The 18627-nt window shown below is 36.0% G+C and overlaps 1 protein-coding gene and 1 long non-coding RNA gene across 3 annotated transcripts in view; one reads left to right on the forward strand and one right to left on the reverse strand.

Annotated features, from left to right (window-relative positions):
• The window catches only part of SUFU (SUFU negative regulator of hedgehog signaling), a 208261-nt gene that overhangs the window by 116605 nt on the left and 73029 nt on the right, over positions 1 to 18627 (reverse strand). For both annotated transcript variants that reach the window (XM_074233818.1, XM_074233819.1), the window contains exon 3: positions 5311 to 5447. In XM_074233818.1, coding sequence (XP_074089919.1) covers positions 5311 to 5447 — 137 coding nt within the window. The remainder of the gene's footprint in view (positions 1 to 5310; positions 5448 to 18627) is intronic.
• The window catches only part of LOC141521347 (uncharacterized), a 56983-nt gene that overhangs the window by 33771 nt on the left and 4585 nt on the right, over positions 1 to 18627 (forward strand). The window contains exon 3 of the long non-coding RNA XR_012477902.1: positions 14262 to 14401. This is a non-coding gene — a long non-coding RNA (uncharacterized LOC141521347). The remainder of the gene's footprint in view (positions 1 to 14261; positions 14402 to 18627) is intronic.

Below are 18627 nucleotides of genomic sequence, written 5' to 3' on the forward strand. Positions count from 1 at the left end.
ACTGAGACAGTTTACTTAAAAAACAACACAAAACAATGAGCCAAGTTTCTCTGATAAACTTAATTTCCATGATGTATAAAGAACTGATTCAAATTTATAAGAATTAGGGTCATTCCCCAATTAGTTACAGGAGGTTTTCTAAAGAAATAGTCTAACAACAACCATATGAAAAAATGCTCCAACTTACTAATCATTAGAAGAATTAAAATTAAAATAACTCTAAGGATCTACTTTATAATCATCAAACTGGCAAAGATGTCAAAAAAGAAAAATTATAAATGCTGGAAGACTTTGTAAAAGTAGGCTTATCATTGCATATATGATAAAGCTGTGAAGCAATCCAGCCATTCTGGAAAGTAATTTTAAACTATGTTTAAAAATTCAGTATACCTTCTGACCCCACCATAATTACTAGACTTACACACCAAAGAAAGAGGGAAAAGACTCATATGTACAAAAATGTTTATAGCAGTTGTTTTTGGTAATGGAAAGGAAGTGGAAGTAAAAAGGGAGTACCCATCAATTGACACTGTTTAGCAAACAGTGGTTTATGAATGTAATGGAATGTTTCTGGGCAACAAGAAATAATAAAAAGGAGAGTTTGCAAAGAAACCTGAAGTAAACATACTACTTTTTTGGGGGGGGGGGGCGGAGGGGCAAGGCAATGGAGTTAAGTGACTTACCCAAGGTTACACAACTAGGTAATTACTAAGTGTCTGAGGCCACATTTTAACTCAGATCCTCCTGACTCCAGGGCTAGTCTCTATTCACTCCACCACCTAGCTGCCCTCATATCAATTTTTTATAATAACACTGTGAAGAAAAATAATTTTGAAAGCCTTAAGAACCCTGATCAAGTAACTAACCAAGATTCCAGAAGACCAATGATAAAACATTCCACCTGCCTCTTGACAGAGAAGTGATAGACTCATGAAGGATGAGATAAAACATTTTTGGATGGCCACTGCAAGCATTTATTTTGCCTGAATGTGGATATTTGTTATCAGGATTCTTTTTCTTTTTTCTTTTCTTTTTTTTTAATGTTTTTGCAAGGCAAATGGGGTTAAGTGGCTTGCCCAAGGCCACACAGCTAGGTAATTATTAAGCGTCCTAGGTCAGATTTGAACTCAGGTACTCCTGACTCCAGGGCTGGTGCTCTATTCCCTGCGCCACCTAGCCTCCCCTATTTTCTTCAATAGTGGGAGAAAAAAGAGGCAACAAATATATGTGAATTGAAAAAAAATAGTTAAAAAGAAAAATAAAGAGCCCATACCATTTGATCCAAGGGCCTCAGAGCTGAACAAACAACCCAAAGATTGTAAAAGCCCCAAAGAAGACTCCCATATTCACTAAAATATTCATATCATTCATTATTATAGATGAAATTGAATCAGAGATATTTTATGACTTGTCTATAATCACACAAGTTAGTAATACAGCTAGGATTCACCAAATTTTCTGACTCCTAGTCTAGTGCTTTTCTCCATACATTACAATAGGAAAGTCTATTTTTCAACAAATGATTTGGTAAAAGACACAAACTGCTTAACCTTGAAGGCAGTCAGTGCGGTAAGCAAGGGTAAGGGAAGAGTACTCTCAACATATTTAAGGAGCCTAACAAAAACCAAAGGAAACAGAGTTCAAGAGATCAGAGAGTCCAGAAAATTTAGGAAGTCAGTTTCCCCTCTTATTTTGAATCACTGTCACCCTCTAATCAAGAACTTATTGTCTACTACTCTGCATTCCCCCATTTACCAATAGCCTAGCACATGTGATCTGATATATATATATATATGTATATATATATATATATATATGCATATATACACACACACACACACATACACACATACACACACACACACACATATAGATAGATAGATAGATAGATAGATAGATAGATAGATAGATAGATAGATAGATAGATAGTAATGAGTTCTATTTTCCTTTGTGGTTCATGGAATCAGTCTCATTACTTCGTAATCATACTAAAACACAACTAATTCTCATGGGAACAAGAGCAAATGGATTATTATGGAAGGGTTGCTGTTGAGGTTTTTGTAAGATAGTTTGAGCTGAGGTATCATTTCATCTAGGCAGCTAGGTGGCCCAGTGGATAAAGCATTATAATCTAGTTGCTCTTGTACAATCTACAGTTTTCTCATCTGTAAAATGAGGGGGTTGAAATAGAATGGAAGTTTGTATTAAGGGCTTATTTTGGACTAGACATTATGCTAAGTTCTGGAAATTATAAATATTAGTAAATAATAAACAAATAAATAATCCCTGCCACCAAGGAATTTACATCTAATGGGAAAAACAAAACATAGGCATGGTAGAGATAGTGGGTTTTAGTAATATTGGTTTGATTGCCAATTTCAGAGTTGGCATAGGAATGTAAGAAAGAGGGGGTGTATAACAAGGCATGGCATGAAAATGGCTGGAAAACAGTATGGTTAAGTCTGCTCACCAATCTTAAGTCCAGAGTCCCAAAGAGGTTTGTACTAGATCATCTATCTATGATCCTTTGGTGGACTAAGAATTTGCTAATCATTCTAAAATGCCCAAAACACAAAGCAATGAATGCCCTTTGATCCTGAGGTATCACTACTGGCCTGGCATACATTCCAAAAAGATCAAAAAAAAGTAAGTAAAGGCTCAGTATGTACAAAAATATTTATAAGATTCAACATTTGTTTAGAAACAGTCCAGAGTCCCAAAGAGGTTTGTACTAGATCATCATGATCCTTTGGTGGACTAAGAATTTGCTAATCATTCTAAAATGCCCAAAACACAAAGCAATGAATACCCTTTGATCCTGAGGTATCACTACTGGTCTGGCACACATTCCAAAAAGATCAAAAAAAATAAGTAAAGGCTCAGTATGTACAAAAATATTTATAAGATTCAACATTTGTTTAGAAATGGAGAACAGCAGATTATGGAATTGGAGTATCATAGCATTTTAAAAAGTGATGAATATGATGGTCAAAGAGAACCTAGTTAGCTTTTTAATGAATGAATGCAAACTGAAAATGAGAAAAACCACAAAAACAATTTACATTTACAATGTTACCCACTTCTTGACAGAGAGGTGATGGAAATACAAAATGAGATTTATTATCAGTCATTGAGGATGTACTAAATTGTTTTGCTTAACAACATTATTTTTTAAATGGGAGAACTTCCACGGAAAGGCAGAGCAAGCTAGTAAATGAGATTTAAAAAAAGACATCAATAAAACAAAAATATATTGAAAAAATATTAGAAAAGGACACAATAATTTATTAACATCATGTTAAGTATAAGCTATGAAAGTATACATAATAGAAGCTCATGCTTTCATGTAAAATACCTTTTTGTTCTTCAAAGACTGAAATATTTAAGTTTGTTGATAAGACAATTTGTTTTAAGAGGTCACTCACAGGAAGCTGAACTCTGAGTAACTGAGAAAACAATAGTCCCAAAAAGACAGATAATGAAGCATACTTCCAAGACAGTTCAAACTATCCTACAAAAACCTCAACAGCAACCCTTCCATAATAATCTATTTGCTCTTGTTCCCATCCTGAGAATTAGAATTAGTTGTGTTTTAGTATGATTACAAAGTAATGAGATTGATTCCATGAACCACAAAAGTTCTTGATTAGAGGGTGACAATGATTCAAAATAAGAGGGGAAACTGACTTCCTAAATTTTCTGGACTCTCTGATCTCCTGAACTCTGTTTCCTTTGGTTTTTGTTAGGCTCCTTAAATATGTTGAGAGTACTCTTCCCTTACCCTTGCTTACCGCACTGACTGCCTTCAAGGTTAAACAGTTTGTGTCTTTTACCAAATCATTTGTTGAAAAATAGACTTTCCTATTGTAATGTATGGAGAAAAGCACTAGACTAGGAGTCAGAAAATTTGGTGAATCTTAGCTCTATTACTAACTTGTGTGATTATAGACAAGTCATAAAATATCTCTGATTCAATTTCATCTATAATAATGAACAACATGAATATTTTAGTGAATATGGGAGTCTTCTTTGAGGCTTTTACAATCTTTGGGTTGTTTGTTCAGCTCTGAGGCCCTTGGATCAAATGGTATGGGCTCTTTATTTTTCTTTTTAACTATTTTTTTTTCAATTCACATATATTTGTTGCCTCTTTTTTCTCCCACTATTGAAAAAAAATAGGGGAGGCTAGGTGGCGCAGGAAGGCTAGGTGGCACAGGAATAGAGCACCAGCCCTGGAGTCAGGAGTACCTGAGTTCAAATCTGGCCTCAGACGCTTAATAATTACCTAGCTGTGTGGCCTTGGGCAAGCCACTTAACCCCATTTGCCTTGCAAAAACCTTAAAAAAAAAAAAAAAAGAAAAGAAAAAAGAAAAACAATCCTTATAACAAATATCCACATTCAGGCAAAATAAATGCTTGCAGTAGCCATCCAAAAATGTTTTATCTCATCCTGCATAAGTCTATCACTTCTCTGTCAGGAGGTAGGTGGAATGTTTTATCAGAATGTTATATGAATTATCAAATGTGGACACAGTACCAGAGGTTTTTATCTAACTATATTTCTCATTAACAAGGGAGGGTTTGATATAGGGAAGGGTGTCTTTTTCAAGAAATGACAATGATGTAAATAAAAGCAAAAGGCATCAAAATATATTTTTTATAAAGAACAGGGCACCCTGATCAGTCTTCCCACTAGCTATTAATATGTGAATCAATTGTATAAAATACAATGCTGAAGGCTAAGGCCCAATCTATTTCTGTTTTAGACCGTTCATAAATTATGGAAACAAGTCTTTGAAAAGATATCACTCTCAAATATGAAATAAGCCTTTGAAAAGTTATAACTCTCAAAAATCTTTCATGGTTCTCTGCTGCTTACCAAAATAACCCCTTCCCCAGTCAATTTCCTTCAGTTTAGCCTGAGGTGGAAAGCAAGGCTACAACCTAGAGCTACAACCCCTAGATGGCAAGGGAAAACTCAAACCACAGGAATGGAGAAGCAAAAACTGTTCAGCTTTGTATCAATTTGGCTTTCAGCCTAATATAAATCTAAAGCCTTGTAAGAAGGCAAACATGGATCCTGGGTAGTTTGGAACAATGAAGTTGGTTATACTATAAAACCTTTTTTTCTAGGGCCCAAGTGAAGCCCTATCCTAGGAATTCAAGAAATAGAAGGGGTAGTTAATACACCAAACTAATAAATAGGAATATGGAACTCAACACTCTTCAAAATATGTGTATGCATTTCCACAAACAATTGGACCCTAAGCCCAAGGGGAAACAAGATGCCAGCTGCCTATGGTCCCATACCTGATTGGAACACATATCTGGCCAACCCCTGCATTAATTCTGCTGGCCATGTGGGTGGAGCTGACTCTCCTGTTTCTCTCTTTAGTCGAAATGTCAACTCGAAGCCAAAGCCACTGGGTCCATCTGTTCCTGTAAACCTAGAAGAAGAAGAAAAGCAAATTGTTTTTGAGCTAGCCATCAAGAATAGCCATTGTTAGAACTCTAATTAGTTATACCAGTTGTCTTATGACTAAAACATCTTTTATACCTCTATCCCCAAAAACTTTCCCAATTCAGTCTATAGTATTCTCATACTCTCCAGACTACTTGGTTACTTAATAAGTTTATTAAATAATTTTGTGTGTTTACATATCTGTTGTTTTCCCTGATGAACTAAAACTCTTTTAATCGGTGACTGTCTTTTTCTTTTTTATTGCCATACTCTATCACCTGTCCTTAATATTGCCTAGAACAGAACTCTACACACAGTAAGCATTCAAACAATGGTGCTGAGTGTTGGTAGCCTGCTGGTTTTGACTCTCAATATCTAGTGATTCTTAAAGAAATCCATGAGGTACTAGGGTAGGAACAAAATATACACAGTTCCTAGTAGGCTCATAATCTTCATTAGTCACTGTGAATCAAGAACAACAGATTTTGTCTCCTGAACTGTATGATAAGCAAGTTGACATATATATATATATATATATATATATATATATATATATATATATATATATATATATATGTATATATGCTGCCATGCGTTTCTCAGAGAAAAACACGCTAAAGAATAGGGAAAAAAATAGTTTGAGGAAAATTTAAGTAACTTCTGCAATTGGACATTAGTTGACAGCAGGAATGATGCCCATTGCAGAAAAGAAATTGGTCTGAGGAGCTCTGTGCATCAAACTGTGTTTGGGCAAAGATAACTTCCAAAGACAAGCATTTGAGAGATATATTCATTCTACAAGCTATGGGATGGATTAAAATGTGTTCATGATAAAATTTCAGCAATTATATCTTGTACAAACATGATGTGTTGTGATTATATACATGTAAACTACTATGATGACAGTCCACAATCCCTTGTTGGTTAAGTTTCTGGAATCTGGGATCAGAGATGAGAACTCTGACAGGAAAGGATACGTCCAACACCAAATCCTGAAAACCCATTTTCAGCATTTTGTTCTCTGTTCATTAATTCTTCAAAAGGTTGAAATGTCTGAATGTAAGGTATGTCAGCTTCAGTTGTGAGTGCAATTTAATATTATTATTAAATAGTAGCACCATCAAGTACTGTCCACCAGGAAATTTCATGAACTCATAGACCAACATTTCCAGTTCACTAAAAGACAGACAATGCTAGGTATCAATGGCACTATAACCTAGTTGTTCTGAAAAGGCATTCTACCCAACTACCAAAATTTGCCAAATTTAAAAGAGTTTTAACAATTTTGAAAGGCAAGTCCTTTGTGAGAGCACACACTGGGTAGGGGGTGGGGGTGGGGTTTGACATCCTGAACAAATATGTAGGGCAGTGGCTGATGGTGTGGTGTCTTGGACTTTATTATTCAATTTTGCAGCATAAGTGCTACAGTGTCTATGATGGACATTTCAAATGAGAAAATCTGGAACATTTGCAGCTAAAAAAGGACACCAGAGAAGAATATTTAGCTATACTTAAAGGTCTAAGAAAGAATGAAACATAGTGAGGGACTTGAAAACTACAGGATCATGCAAGATGGATTTTAGACTAGAAATTGTGCAAGAGGACAAAGGTCACCAGTGTTAGAGATTGCCCTCAAGAAACCACTAATTAGATGTGGTTCTCTAACGTGTATTAGAACATTAACCCTAATCCTTTAATTTCTGGCCAAGAAAAATAGATGATTTTTAACTGTAAAGACTTAAGGAAAAAACACAATGAAACACAATCCCTTCGAGATAGAACAAAGATGTGAGCACATGGATACAGTGGGATAATAAAGTATCATTATTAAGGGAGAGAATTAGGTATGTGTAACTATATTATGTGTGTATATGTTGTGGGGGGAGGGGAGTTAAGGGGGAGATAAAGTGTACCATATGCCTGCAGAATGTATTACTTTCTCTGTATACTGCATCAAGGACAGCCCTCATTTGACTGGGTAGGAGGAAGGACCCTGGGCAGATGAAATCCACCTGCATTTGATTATCACTCACAGGGCTGGTTTGATGAAACTTCCATTGCCTAAAGGATGAGTTAGAAATGATTCCAGTGCAATCATAAAACCACCTGGAATATTATCATAAAGTCTTCTTTTCAAAGCAGGTTAAAGAGACACTAACAAAATGAGGTCATCTGGTTTATATTCCTGGATGGGGGTTAGTTTGGTCTAGACCTCCAAGAGTACCCTTCATTTATTCCTTCTCAATGACCCTACTGCTTAAGTTTCATCAAACCAGAGGATAACATCAGGGGATAAAGCAAATGTCCCTGTACTCTCATTGTTCTTCATCTTTACTAAGAAAAGACCAAAAAAGAAATGGGTATTTAGGTTCCAAGTAGGAGGTCAGGTTTAGCAAAAAAGGAAAAATGAGATGAGGCTGGTTAAGACAATAAAGGGTGGTCTGGGATGTTATGAAATCAAGGTCTTAAAAAAATAAAACTAGAAATGTATCTCATTTGTATAGGGAAGAATTTATGTGGCTTAGTTTGAAGACAGATAACCTGTTAAATCCTTTCCAATATAAAAATTTCTTGTTTTTGCTCACTGGAATGGTAGAAAGATTTGCTTTCACACTGGGTCAAATATAAGGAGTAAAATTTTAACCCTGATAAAAGTGACACAATGCACTAAGTCTCTCCAAGCATTATAAAGCAAATTATCCCAAGTGTTAAGTGCCCCTCTGATTTTCCTAAAGCAACCAACTAAAAGGCATCAGCTAAGGATCACAAATTCTAGGCAGGGAATATAAATTACACGATAGAAAGTACCCAAGAGATGTCACAGCCACAAAACAAGGAACATCAGATGTAGAAGGAATTACCTAATACAATTCTCTCATGCTACAAATTAGGCCAGCTAGGTGGCACAGTGGATAGATAGAACATTGGACTTGTAGGCAGGAGGTTGGTAGTTCAAATCCAGTCTTAGCACTTGTCACTTACTGTATGACCTCAGACAAGTTACTTTACCCTGATTGTTTTACATCCAGGGTCATCATCTCTAGTCATTCTGATTCATATCCAGTCCACTGGACCCAGATCGATCTTGAAGGAGAGACTGGTGACAAAGCACAGCGGTCCTTCACTCAAATCCAATTCATATGCTTGTCATGATATTACCTCCCTGATGTCATAGTCTTCTTTGAGAATGAAGGATCAATGTCATCCCCCTCCATCCCCTAGTCTCTATACTACTACTAGCTGTAGTTGCTCCCTTAAGCCCTTGCATCAAGCGCACACACAGGACTAGAGCAAAAAGCTAGAAAAAACAAGTATCACTGATATGAACAATATTCAGATGCAGTCAAGTTCTGGCCTAGGGAAAGAAGTTATGTCCATGGTAAAAGACACTAAAGTGGTTTCCCATTTCCTCCTCTAGCTCATTTTAAAGATGAGAAAACAGGCAAACAGGATTAAGTGACTTGCCAGGGTAACACAGTTAGTAAATATCTGAGGATATTTAAACTCAGGAAGATGAGTCTTCCTGACTCCAGGCTCAGTACTCTAACCTCTGCATCACTATTGTCATATGCAAAAAAGTAAAAACTTGACAGAAAAATAAATTCAGTCTTTCCTTATGCAAAGAATTCAGATTCTTATATAGGATGCTAAATACAATTATTAAGACCCACAAGGGTCTCCTAGGCATGTAATGGAAGAAATCACTCTGAAGCAAGGCAGTCTCTAAAGTCAGAAACTGATGAACCCCCATCAACTCAAGGGTGATAAACAATAACTTTCTGAAAAGATCACAGCATGATTTTCCTGTGCAATACACCAAGGGGAGAAAAAAATATTGAGGGGGAAAATGAGTCACAGAAATTCATCTTTGTCATTCCCTAATAAATATTCAATCAAAGGGAACAGGAATAGTAAAGCAGGACTTTGGGTTAAAAGGGACATGTAGTTAGGTCATGTAAGAGCTCAACTCTCCCACTTTTACTCCAACAAAGATATAAAAAGAACACCAGATTGAACCAAGAAATCCAAAGTGACCAGGAAATCCAAAGGGAAGCATCAACAGATTCCTTCACCCAGTCCAGGACTGCATAAAAACACAGTCAGAAGCTATGGAAAATAGAAGTCCTGCCAGAGAAGAGAAGTCAGCCTAAAAAATATCCGCCTCTAGATACAGCTCCCAGTGAAGTGGGGTCAGATGAAGGTATTAAGGTGAGAATAGAATCAGTAGATTCCTGAATGGGGATAGGGGAAAGAGAAGACCACCCATCACTGATCAAATAAATTGCCCCCTCATCAAAGAAGACCCAGGAAAGACAAAAGACCACCCACCCAGTGCCTAATATAATTAAGCACCAGAGGAGACAAAAGACTACCCAAATCCCTGATCAGGGAGAATTCAGAGGGACTAGACCACCTAGTGTCCTGATCAAGAAAACTTGAAGGGAAACTTAAGACCACCCAGTATTCGGATCAGGGACATCCAACAGCCAAACTCTGGTTTGTCAGAGACATAGAAGCCTGTCAACTCTCTGAGTTCAGCTATACCATGGAAGGTGGAAGCCAGAAGCAGGAACTCAGGAAAGTAGGGTCAGAACCAAATAAGGCCTGACCACTGAATCCAAGAGGGTAGGAGGGCACAGTGCCTGCCTCTATTATTAAGTCCCAACCTAAAGCTAGAAAGAAGAGTAAACAAAAGAAGATACTGTATTCTATTAAATAAAAAAAAATATTATGGATCAAAAATCATTCAAGAGGAAAACCAGAAGAGAGTAACTATAGAATAGCCACAAGCTAAGGCTTAGAATAAAATAAGAACTCTAAGAGTACCTGAAAGAAATGCAAAAGTAAATAATAAATATTAGCATAAAATCAAAATATTTTCAAAACTTGGAAAATAGTTTAAAGAGAGATAATGTAATAAACCATCAGACCTGAACACAATAGTGACTTAAAAAGCCTATATGACATTATTTCAAGAAATATGTAATAAAAATTGGTCTTATCAATTAGATCAGAGGTAAAAGGGAAAATAAAAGAGTTCATTAAGCAACCCTGAAAACTTCAAAAGGAAAAGTCTTAGGAATGACATTGCTAAAATTCAGGACTTTCAAGTCAAAGAGAAAATACTGTAAGCAGCATAAAGAAAAAGTTCAAGTACAAAGGAGCTTCAGTCAAAACCACAACACTTGGCAGCTACAATGATAAAGGTGGGGAGGTGTAGGAATAAATTATTCTAAAATGATAAAAAAGAGAGGGAGGCTTACAACCAAGCTTCCTTAAAGGGAAGCTTATAACCAAGAATAATTTGCCTTGCAGAGATAAAGAGAAATGTACAAGATGATAGAGGGAAATAAAATTTTTAATTTTTTTTTTTTCTATCAGCAAAAATCTGCCTTTTTCCCCTCTTCCCCTACTCCCTCCCCAAATAAGAAAAAAAAACCCCAACTCGGTACAAACACATCACATGGAATAAATTTCCAAATTAGCTATGTCCCCCAAAAGATATTTCATTCTGCACTATCTTTTTTTTTTTTGCAAGGCAGATGGAGTTAAGTGGCTTGCCCAAGGCCACACAGCTAGGTAATTATAAAGTGTCTGAGGCCAGATTTGAACCCAGGCACTCCTGACTCCAAGGCCGGTGCTCTATCCACTGCGCCACCTAGCCGCCCCCATTCTTCACTATCTTTAACCTCTCAAGATGAAGATAAAAAAACATTTTTAAATGAGTACTCTGGAACTGGACTTGTTCATTAAGCTGATCAGAGGTTTTTTTTCAAAGCTGCCTTCATGATACTGTTGTCATTGTACTCTTTCCTACTACTGTCTTTTCTAGAAATACACAATTAGTGATCTTAATTATGAATGTAAATAGGATGAAATCAGTCATAAAATGGAAAATGTGTGCAAACAGAATTAGACATTATTAGGTGCTTAATTCTAGTTTGTTAAATGATTGATCTAAGAGGTTGGAGCAAGATTTAATCTTTAAAAATAAATTTTATTGTTATTGTTTTTTATATTGCCTAAATTTCCTTCTACATTACCCTTTCCAGAAAATCACCATATGTAACAAGCAATATTTTTTAAAAGAAAAAAAATCAACAACACCAATTTGTACACTTAAAAACTCCTGAAAATATATGTGATGTTTCAAACAAGGGAACAGTGAAAACAAGATTAAAGAAGAAAACAGGGAAACTACACTTTTCTTAAGGGCATCACAGAATTAAACAGTATATTTAAGTGCACTAAATGACATAATTAAAAGGAATTCTTAAAGGAAAGGTTTCAGGGAGAAATAGACAATAGAATCATTAAAAATGTAGTATTCATAGTATACTCTAAGATCTAGATACAGCTAACCAAAAAAAAGGAAATTAAGAACTTGGATAAATTTGAGAATGACATTTCTAGAGATTACAAAATGAGAATCAAGAGAAATATATGCATTTCTCATTTGTGCACAGCACCTTTAAGTGAAACTAAGCATGTACAATGGCATTAAAAACTTTAAAAAAAATGTAGAAAGGGGGCGGCTAGGTGGCACAGTGGATAGAGCACCGGCCTTGGAGTCAGGAGTGCCTGGGTTCAAATCTGGTCTCAGACACTTAATAATTACCTAGCTGTGTGGCCTTGGGCAAGCCACTTAACCCCATTTGCCTTGCAAAAATCTAAAAAAAAATGTAGAAAAATTGATATATGAGACATTGTAGCATAATAAAATTATGATCAATAAGGGGTTTTTGAAGAAAGATTACATTTAATTGGAGAGTAAATAACTGAATCCTAAAATACTGATGATGGGTCAAAGAACAAATCATAGAAACAAAAAAACAAAAAAATGAGAATATTTTTATTATCAAAAAAAGAACCTATCAGCAAACTATGTATTTAAGCTTTTTTTTTTTTAAAAAAAGAGGCTAGATAAACTATAACTTTAAAAACAATTCAACTGCTCAAACAAAAATTCACAAATCTCAAGGGAAAATGGCAATTAAGTAAAAACAAAAGGGTCTGTGCTATATCAGATTTGAAAACAGTAAATATAAAAATGATTTGAAAAATATTAGGGACACAATATAGAGAAAAACAAAAAAAAATAACATGGAGTATGATAACTCCGAAGATCCAAACTACTGGCATGAAGCTTCAGAATTATTTGACAAAAACTGCTAGGAAACTGGCAAGTAATCTGGCAGAAACTAGGTATAGTTGAGCATTTCACAAACTATACTACAATAAAGCCCAAATGTAATCTGATCTAAAAATGAAAAACTCATCATAAACAAATCAGACAAGCAAGAAATTAGATAACTTATACAATTACTGATTGAAGAGTTCATGAGTGACCAAACAAGATATAATGAGAGGATACAGCTCTTTCTCGCAACTCCTCTAAACAAAATAAAAAATAATGGCATTGGATCAGAATGATCAAGGTAATCTAAGGCAAAACTACAGTAATTACATTTTGCCAACCTAAGGTCAGAGAAAGTGGGAATAGTAAGGTATTAATGAAGTCCCTATTCTGGGTCAGGCACTATGATAAGTGCTTCACAAAGATTCTCTTATTTGATTCTCATAAAAATCTCTGGGAGGTAGGTGCTATAATTATTCCTTCTTTAGAGATAAGAAAACTGAGGCAAAGAGATTAAGTATCTTGCCCAGAGTTATACAGCAAATAAAATTGATAAAAATGATAGAAAATGATTACTAAAATTTTAAAAACTTTTGTGTGAACAAAAACAATATAGTTGACATTTTTAAATTCTTAAAAATTCTGGCTTAAATACCAAATAAAATGATATACCATACATATACAAAGCAAAGCAGAAAAAAATCCTATTATACATAGATATATATTCATTTCCCCCATACTTGTGTATACAGATTTGGAATTGGAAAAGAACACAAGCCATTCTCTAATACATAAATGGATAAGGGATCTGAAAATGAAGTTCTGAAGAGCTATGCTTTTTGACATATGATTAAAAAGCTCCAAATCACTAATAATTGGAGAAATGCAAATTAAAACAATTCATATGTTCACCTTACACCCAAACTGATAATGATAACAAAAGTAACAATTATATATATATATATATATATATATATCTTTGATCCAGAAATACTAATTTTCAGCCTAAATACCAAAGAGATCAAAAAGGAAAGGGTCTATAAAAAATAGTCATAGTGATACTTCTTGATACAGCAAAAAATTACTTTTTGATATAAGCAAAAAACTAGAAACCAAGGGGGCAGCCACTGTCTAATCTAATATTATTGGGGGCTGTAACTTTCAGGATGTTTACCTCTGTGCCCCCCCCCCCCCCCGCCCAATCTGTCCTTTGAGAGGTGATCTGAGGGAAAAGATCTGTCTGTGAAAAGTCCCCTTTCTCTAATTTGCATCTCAAGGTTGGCTTCCAAGTTTGTGTAGCAATCAGATGAAAGGCCATCCTAAGAAGACAGGAAAATTGTTCTGGTTATATGAATATAATGACACCTTAGTAGATGAGGAACCAGTAATCCTGGAGAAAAAATGGATCTTTTCAGTTCTGACTCAGGAACAGACCTTATGGCTGGGTTAGATAATCACCAAAGTAATCAATGACATAAAAATGTGCAACCTGATTGGTCAGCCACCAGAAATTTTATGACTCTTGTGGATTCTGTACAAATTGCCCCCCAAATTTTGTGAAAATGTTGGCATTCACAAGGATGCCATCCACCCCATAGGTTTCGTAAGTTCCTACAGAATTAAACTTCATTTATAAAACTAACTTTATTATTTCATTTTTAGTTTAAGGAATGGTGCATGTGACATCAGAAAAAGGCTTGAATTTGAAAAGGGATAAACTTTTCCTCTGGACAGCTCATCAAAGGGATCCTCCTAAGAAAATCAGGACACTTTTAAGCCTGGCACAAGTGACTTGTCTAAAGGTGAGATTCTTATTTTTTAAAATCAAATTGCCCTAGTTTGTGAATTGTGTTCTTTTCTGAAGTCAAGTTCTCTGGGATTGAGGGTTTGGGCAATTTCCCAGCTTGGTGAAATTTTGCTTGGTTTTTTTGGTTTCCAGTCGAAGTAGGTGTGAGGGCTTATTTCTGTCTAAAGGGAAGTATTTTGTTTGGTAAGATAGCTCAGTGTTTTTTGTCTGTTTGTTTGATAAAAACATAAAGGAATATTTGCCTGACTTTCTTTTGTCATGTCTAGTGTATGTTATATGTCATATGTTATTTGTTTAGTGTCTTTTTGATATATTGTTTAGTGTCTTTTTGCTATATTGCTTTTGTTTATAGTTATTGTTGATTAACTGTTGAAAATATGGGACAATACAATTCTAAAATCAGAGATTTTTATACGATCAAACATTACAGTTCTAGTGATCACAAATTTTGTCAAAAATGGCAAAAATTGGGGTGGCTAAAAATGGCAAAAATTGGGGTGGCTAGATGGCACAGTGGATAGAGCACCAGCCCTGAAGTCAGGAGTACCTGAGTTCAAATCCAGTCTCAGACATTTAATAATTACCTAGCTGTGCTGCCCTGGGCAAGCCACTGGACCCCACTGCCTTGCCAAAAACAACAACAACAACAACAAAAAACTAAAACAAACATACAAACAAACAAAAATGGCAAAAATTAACTAGTGACAATCCTCAGCTGAGCTGGCCCAGGTGGGTATGTCTGACAGGACTAAAATCTTTTTCTTAAGAAAGATTTTATTTATTTTGAGTTTTACAATTTTTTCCCTATTCTTACTTCCATACCCCTATACCCCCCAGAGAAGGCAGTCATTGTTTTCATGGTATACATTGATCTAAGCTGAATGTGATGAGAGAGAAATCACATTCTTAAGGAAGAAAAATAAAGCATAAGAGATAATAGCAAACATTCCATCAGTGCAACAACCAGGGACAATTTTGGGTTATCTGCAATGGAGAATACCATCTGTATCCAGAGAAAAAATTAAGGACTTTGAACAAAGACCAAAGACTATTACCTTGAAATCAGAAAAAAAAAAACCTTTTATCTTATTATGTAATTTTACTATCTCATACTTTATTTTTCTTCTGTAAGGATATGATTTCTCTGTCATCACATTCAACAGAGATCAATGTATACCATGGAACCAATGTAAAGACTAACACAATGCCTTCTGTGAGGGGGGTGGGAAGCAAGAATGGGTGAAAAATTGTAAAACTCAAAATAAATAAAATCTTTCTAAAAAAAGGAATCTTAAAAAAAGAGATAATAACAAAATTACATAAGATAACGGGTTTATTTTTCTTTTTTTTCACTTGTTTTTTTTCTTTTCTTTTCTTTTTTTAGATTTTTCAAGGCAATGGGGTTAAGTGGCTTGCCCAAGGCCACACGGCTAGGTAATTATTAAGTTTCTGAGGTCGGATTTGAACCTATATACTCCTGACTCCAAGGTTGGTGCTCTATCCACTGTGCCACCTAGCTGCTCCCGGGTTTGTTTTTCTAATGGGCCCTGGAGTCAGGAGTACCTGAGTTCAAATCCGGCCTCAGACACTTAATAATTACTTAGCCGTGTGGCCTTGGGCAAGTCACTTAACCCCATTGCCTTGCAAAAAATAAAATCAATTAATTAAAGGTAACAGTCTTTTTTCTTTTTAGTTTTTGCAAGGCAATGGGGTTAAGTGGCTTGCCCAAGGCCACACGGCTAGGTAATTATTAAGTGTCTGAGGCCGGATTTGAACTCAGGTACTCCTGACTCCAAGGCCGGTGCTCTATCCACTGCGCCACCTAGCCACCCCAAGGTAATAGTCTTTGGTCTTTGTTCAAATTCCACAGTTCATCTTCTGGATACAGATGGTATTCTCCATTGCAGAGAGCCCCAAATTGCCCGATTGTTACACTGATGGAATGAGCAAGTCCATCACGGTTGACCATTGCCCCCATGTTGCTGTTAGGATGTACGATGTTTTTCTGGTACTGCTCATCTCACTCAGCATCAGTTCATGCAAATCCTTCCATGATTCCCTAAAGTCCCGTCCCTCCTATTTTCTAAAAGAAAAATAGTGTTCTATGACATATATATATATATATATATATATATATATATATATATATATATAACACACACACACCATAGTTTGTTTTTTTATTTTTATTTTTAGATTTTTCAAGGCAATGGGGTTAAGTGGCTTGCCCAAGGCCACACGGCTAGGTAATTATTAAGTGTCTGAGGTCAGATTTGAACCCAGGTACTCCTGACTCCAAGGCCAGTGCTCTATTCACTGTGCCACCTAGCCACCCCCATACCATAGTTTGTTAAGCAATTCCCCAATTGAAGGACATTCACTTAATTTTCAATTCTTTGCCACCACAAACAGGACTGCTATGAATATTTTTGTATAAGTGATGTCTTTACCCTCTTTCATAATCTCTTCAGGGTATGACAGGACTAAAGTTAATTATCTTAAGACAAAACTAATTTTAAAAACTAGCAAAACATCTGAGAATGGGAATGCTTTTATCACTGGTTTGGGGAGATGTTAGAAAGGGAAAGAAAGTCTGAGCAAGTTTCATTTTGAGCTTGTAGGAAAATTTCTCCTTCAAAATCCCTCTCCCCTAATCAGACAGAAGAAGCAAAAAGCCTCCTATTTGAATCAGTTTCTGATTCTCCTCTGGCCTAGGTCTCACAAGAGCCACAGTGAGCATGGCCCCTCCCTCTGCACCCTTCTATTTCGGTTCTTTACCTGCCTCCTATTTCCTCTCATTTCTCTCCCTCTTCCTTGCCTGTTCACTCTTCTTACCCTCCTACCTCATATCCTCCTCATTTTAGTTCCTCTCCTTTTTCTCCATCTATCCCATTGTCCCTTCCTTATGTTCTTCTATTCCGATTCCTTCCTATGTTTCTGCTACTCCTTTGCCTGCCTTGAAAGATCCTGTTCCCAATACAATTTCCCAGCTCTAAATAAAAGTCTGAATGAAGCCTGAATTAGTAGCGATTCATCCTTTCAAAGAGGTAAACATCATGTCCTCAGGCTATTCAGCTGGTAGATGGGGGACAGGATGGATCAGATGTTAAGCTTTACATTTATCCTTGCTATATTAATTTAAGCCGTGGGATGGGGTGAGTTGCAAGCATTGAAGAAAGATTTTCCAAATCCACACAAAGATCCTTTTTCTTTTGGTGATCAATTTAGAATTATTCTGCAATCTTAACAATCCAGGGTCCCAGAAATTTCCCAATTAACTATAACTCTAGTAGGCAAAGGGGAAGCAAAGAATTGGTTTAAAGAGGTAGATAGCAAAACTATTTTTGAAGAGCTCCAAAGCACAGATTGGGTGGTATATGAAGATCAGGAAAGGCATGTGTGGAAGCTGAGCTACAGAGGATGCCCTTTATGTTACAATTCCCCTGGCATTTTCCCAACCAGTGGACTTTTCAAAAATCAAAACTCTTGTTCAGAAGCAAGACAGAAATAGTGTTTCAATTTTTTGATCACCTAGCTGAGATTTATGATGAAAATTCTGGCCTAAAGCATAATAAGAAAGGACAGACTCAGTTTCTCTCTTATTTTGTTAACAATTTGCAACCTACTCTGTCCAGAAATATAAAGATAAGTGAGCCCAGCTGGAAAGATAAACATCCTCAATACATTGTTGAATTGGCTCAAAAATTGAGTCTGAATTTGATTGAGCAAAAAGAATCAGATCTTAAGGAAAAGAGAGAATTGCAAGCAAAGCAAGATAAGGTGCTGACTATGCAGCTCAAGCAACTGACAGCCCCCATCCAAGACCCTCCTGTAGCTAGGAGGCAGTCTAATAATCCAGCAACCGGGATTAGTTATCATTGTAGAAAACACAGACATTGGGAAAAACAATGTAAATCCCTTCTCAAAGATTTAGAAAATAATAAAAAGCAGAAATTAAGTCCTTCCCCACAATCTTTCCAAGTTTTTAAAATTTCTCTTTCTGTCCTGCCTTCCTCTCCTGTGCTATCCAATCCTCCCTCTGCTACAGTACACACTATGGCTGACCTATGCAACGACTATTTTTCCATAACAGTTCTTTCCAGCAGTAAATACATTTTTGCTTTCAAATGGAAAGAACAGTAATTTGCATGGACATACTTAGTTTTTAAAATTGCTCTGGCAAGTAATGAGACTCAACTCAATTCGGAAATGGAGTGGTCT

This window comes from Macrotis lagotis, chromosome 4 (genome assembly GCF_037893015.1).
Source record: "Macrotis lagotis isolate mMagLag1 chromosome 4, bilby.v1.9.chrom.fasta, whole genome shotgun sequence".
NCBI lineage: Eukaryota > Metazoa > Chordata > Mammalia > Peramelemorphia > Peramelidae > Macrotis > Macrotis lagotis.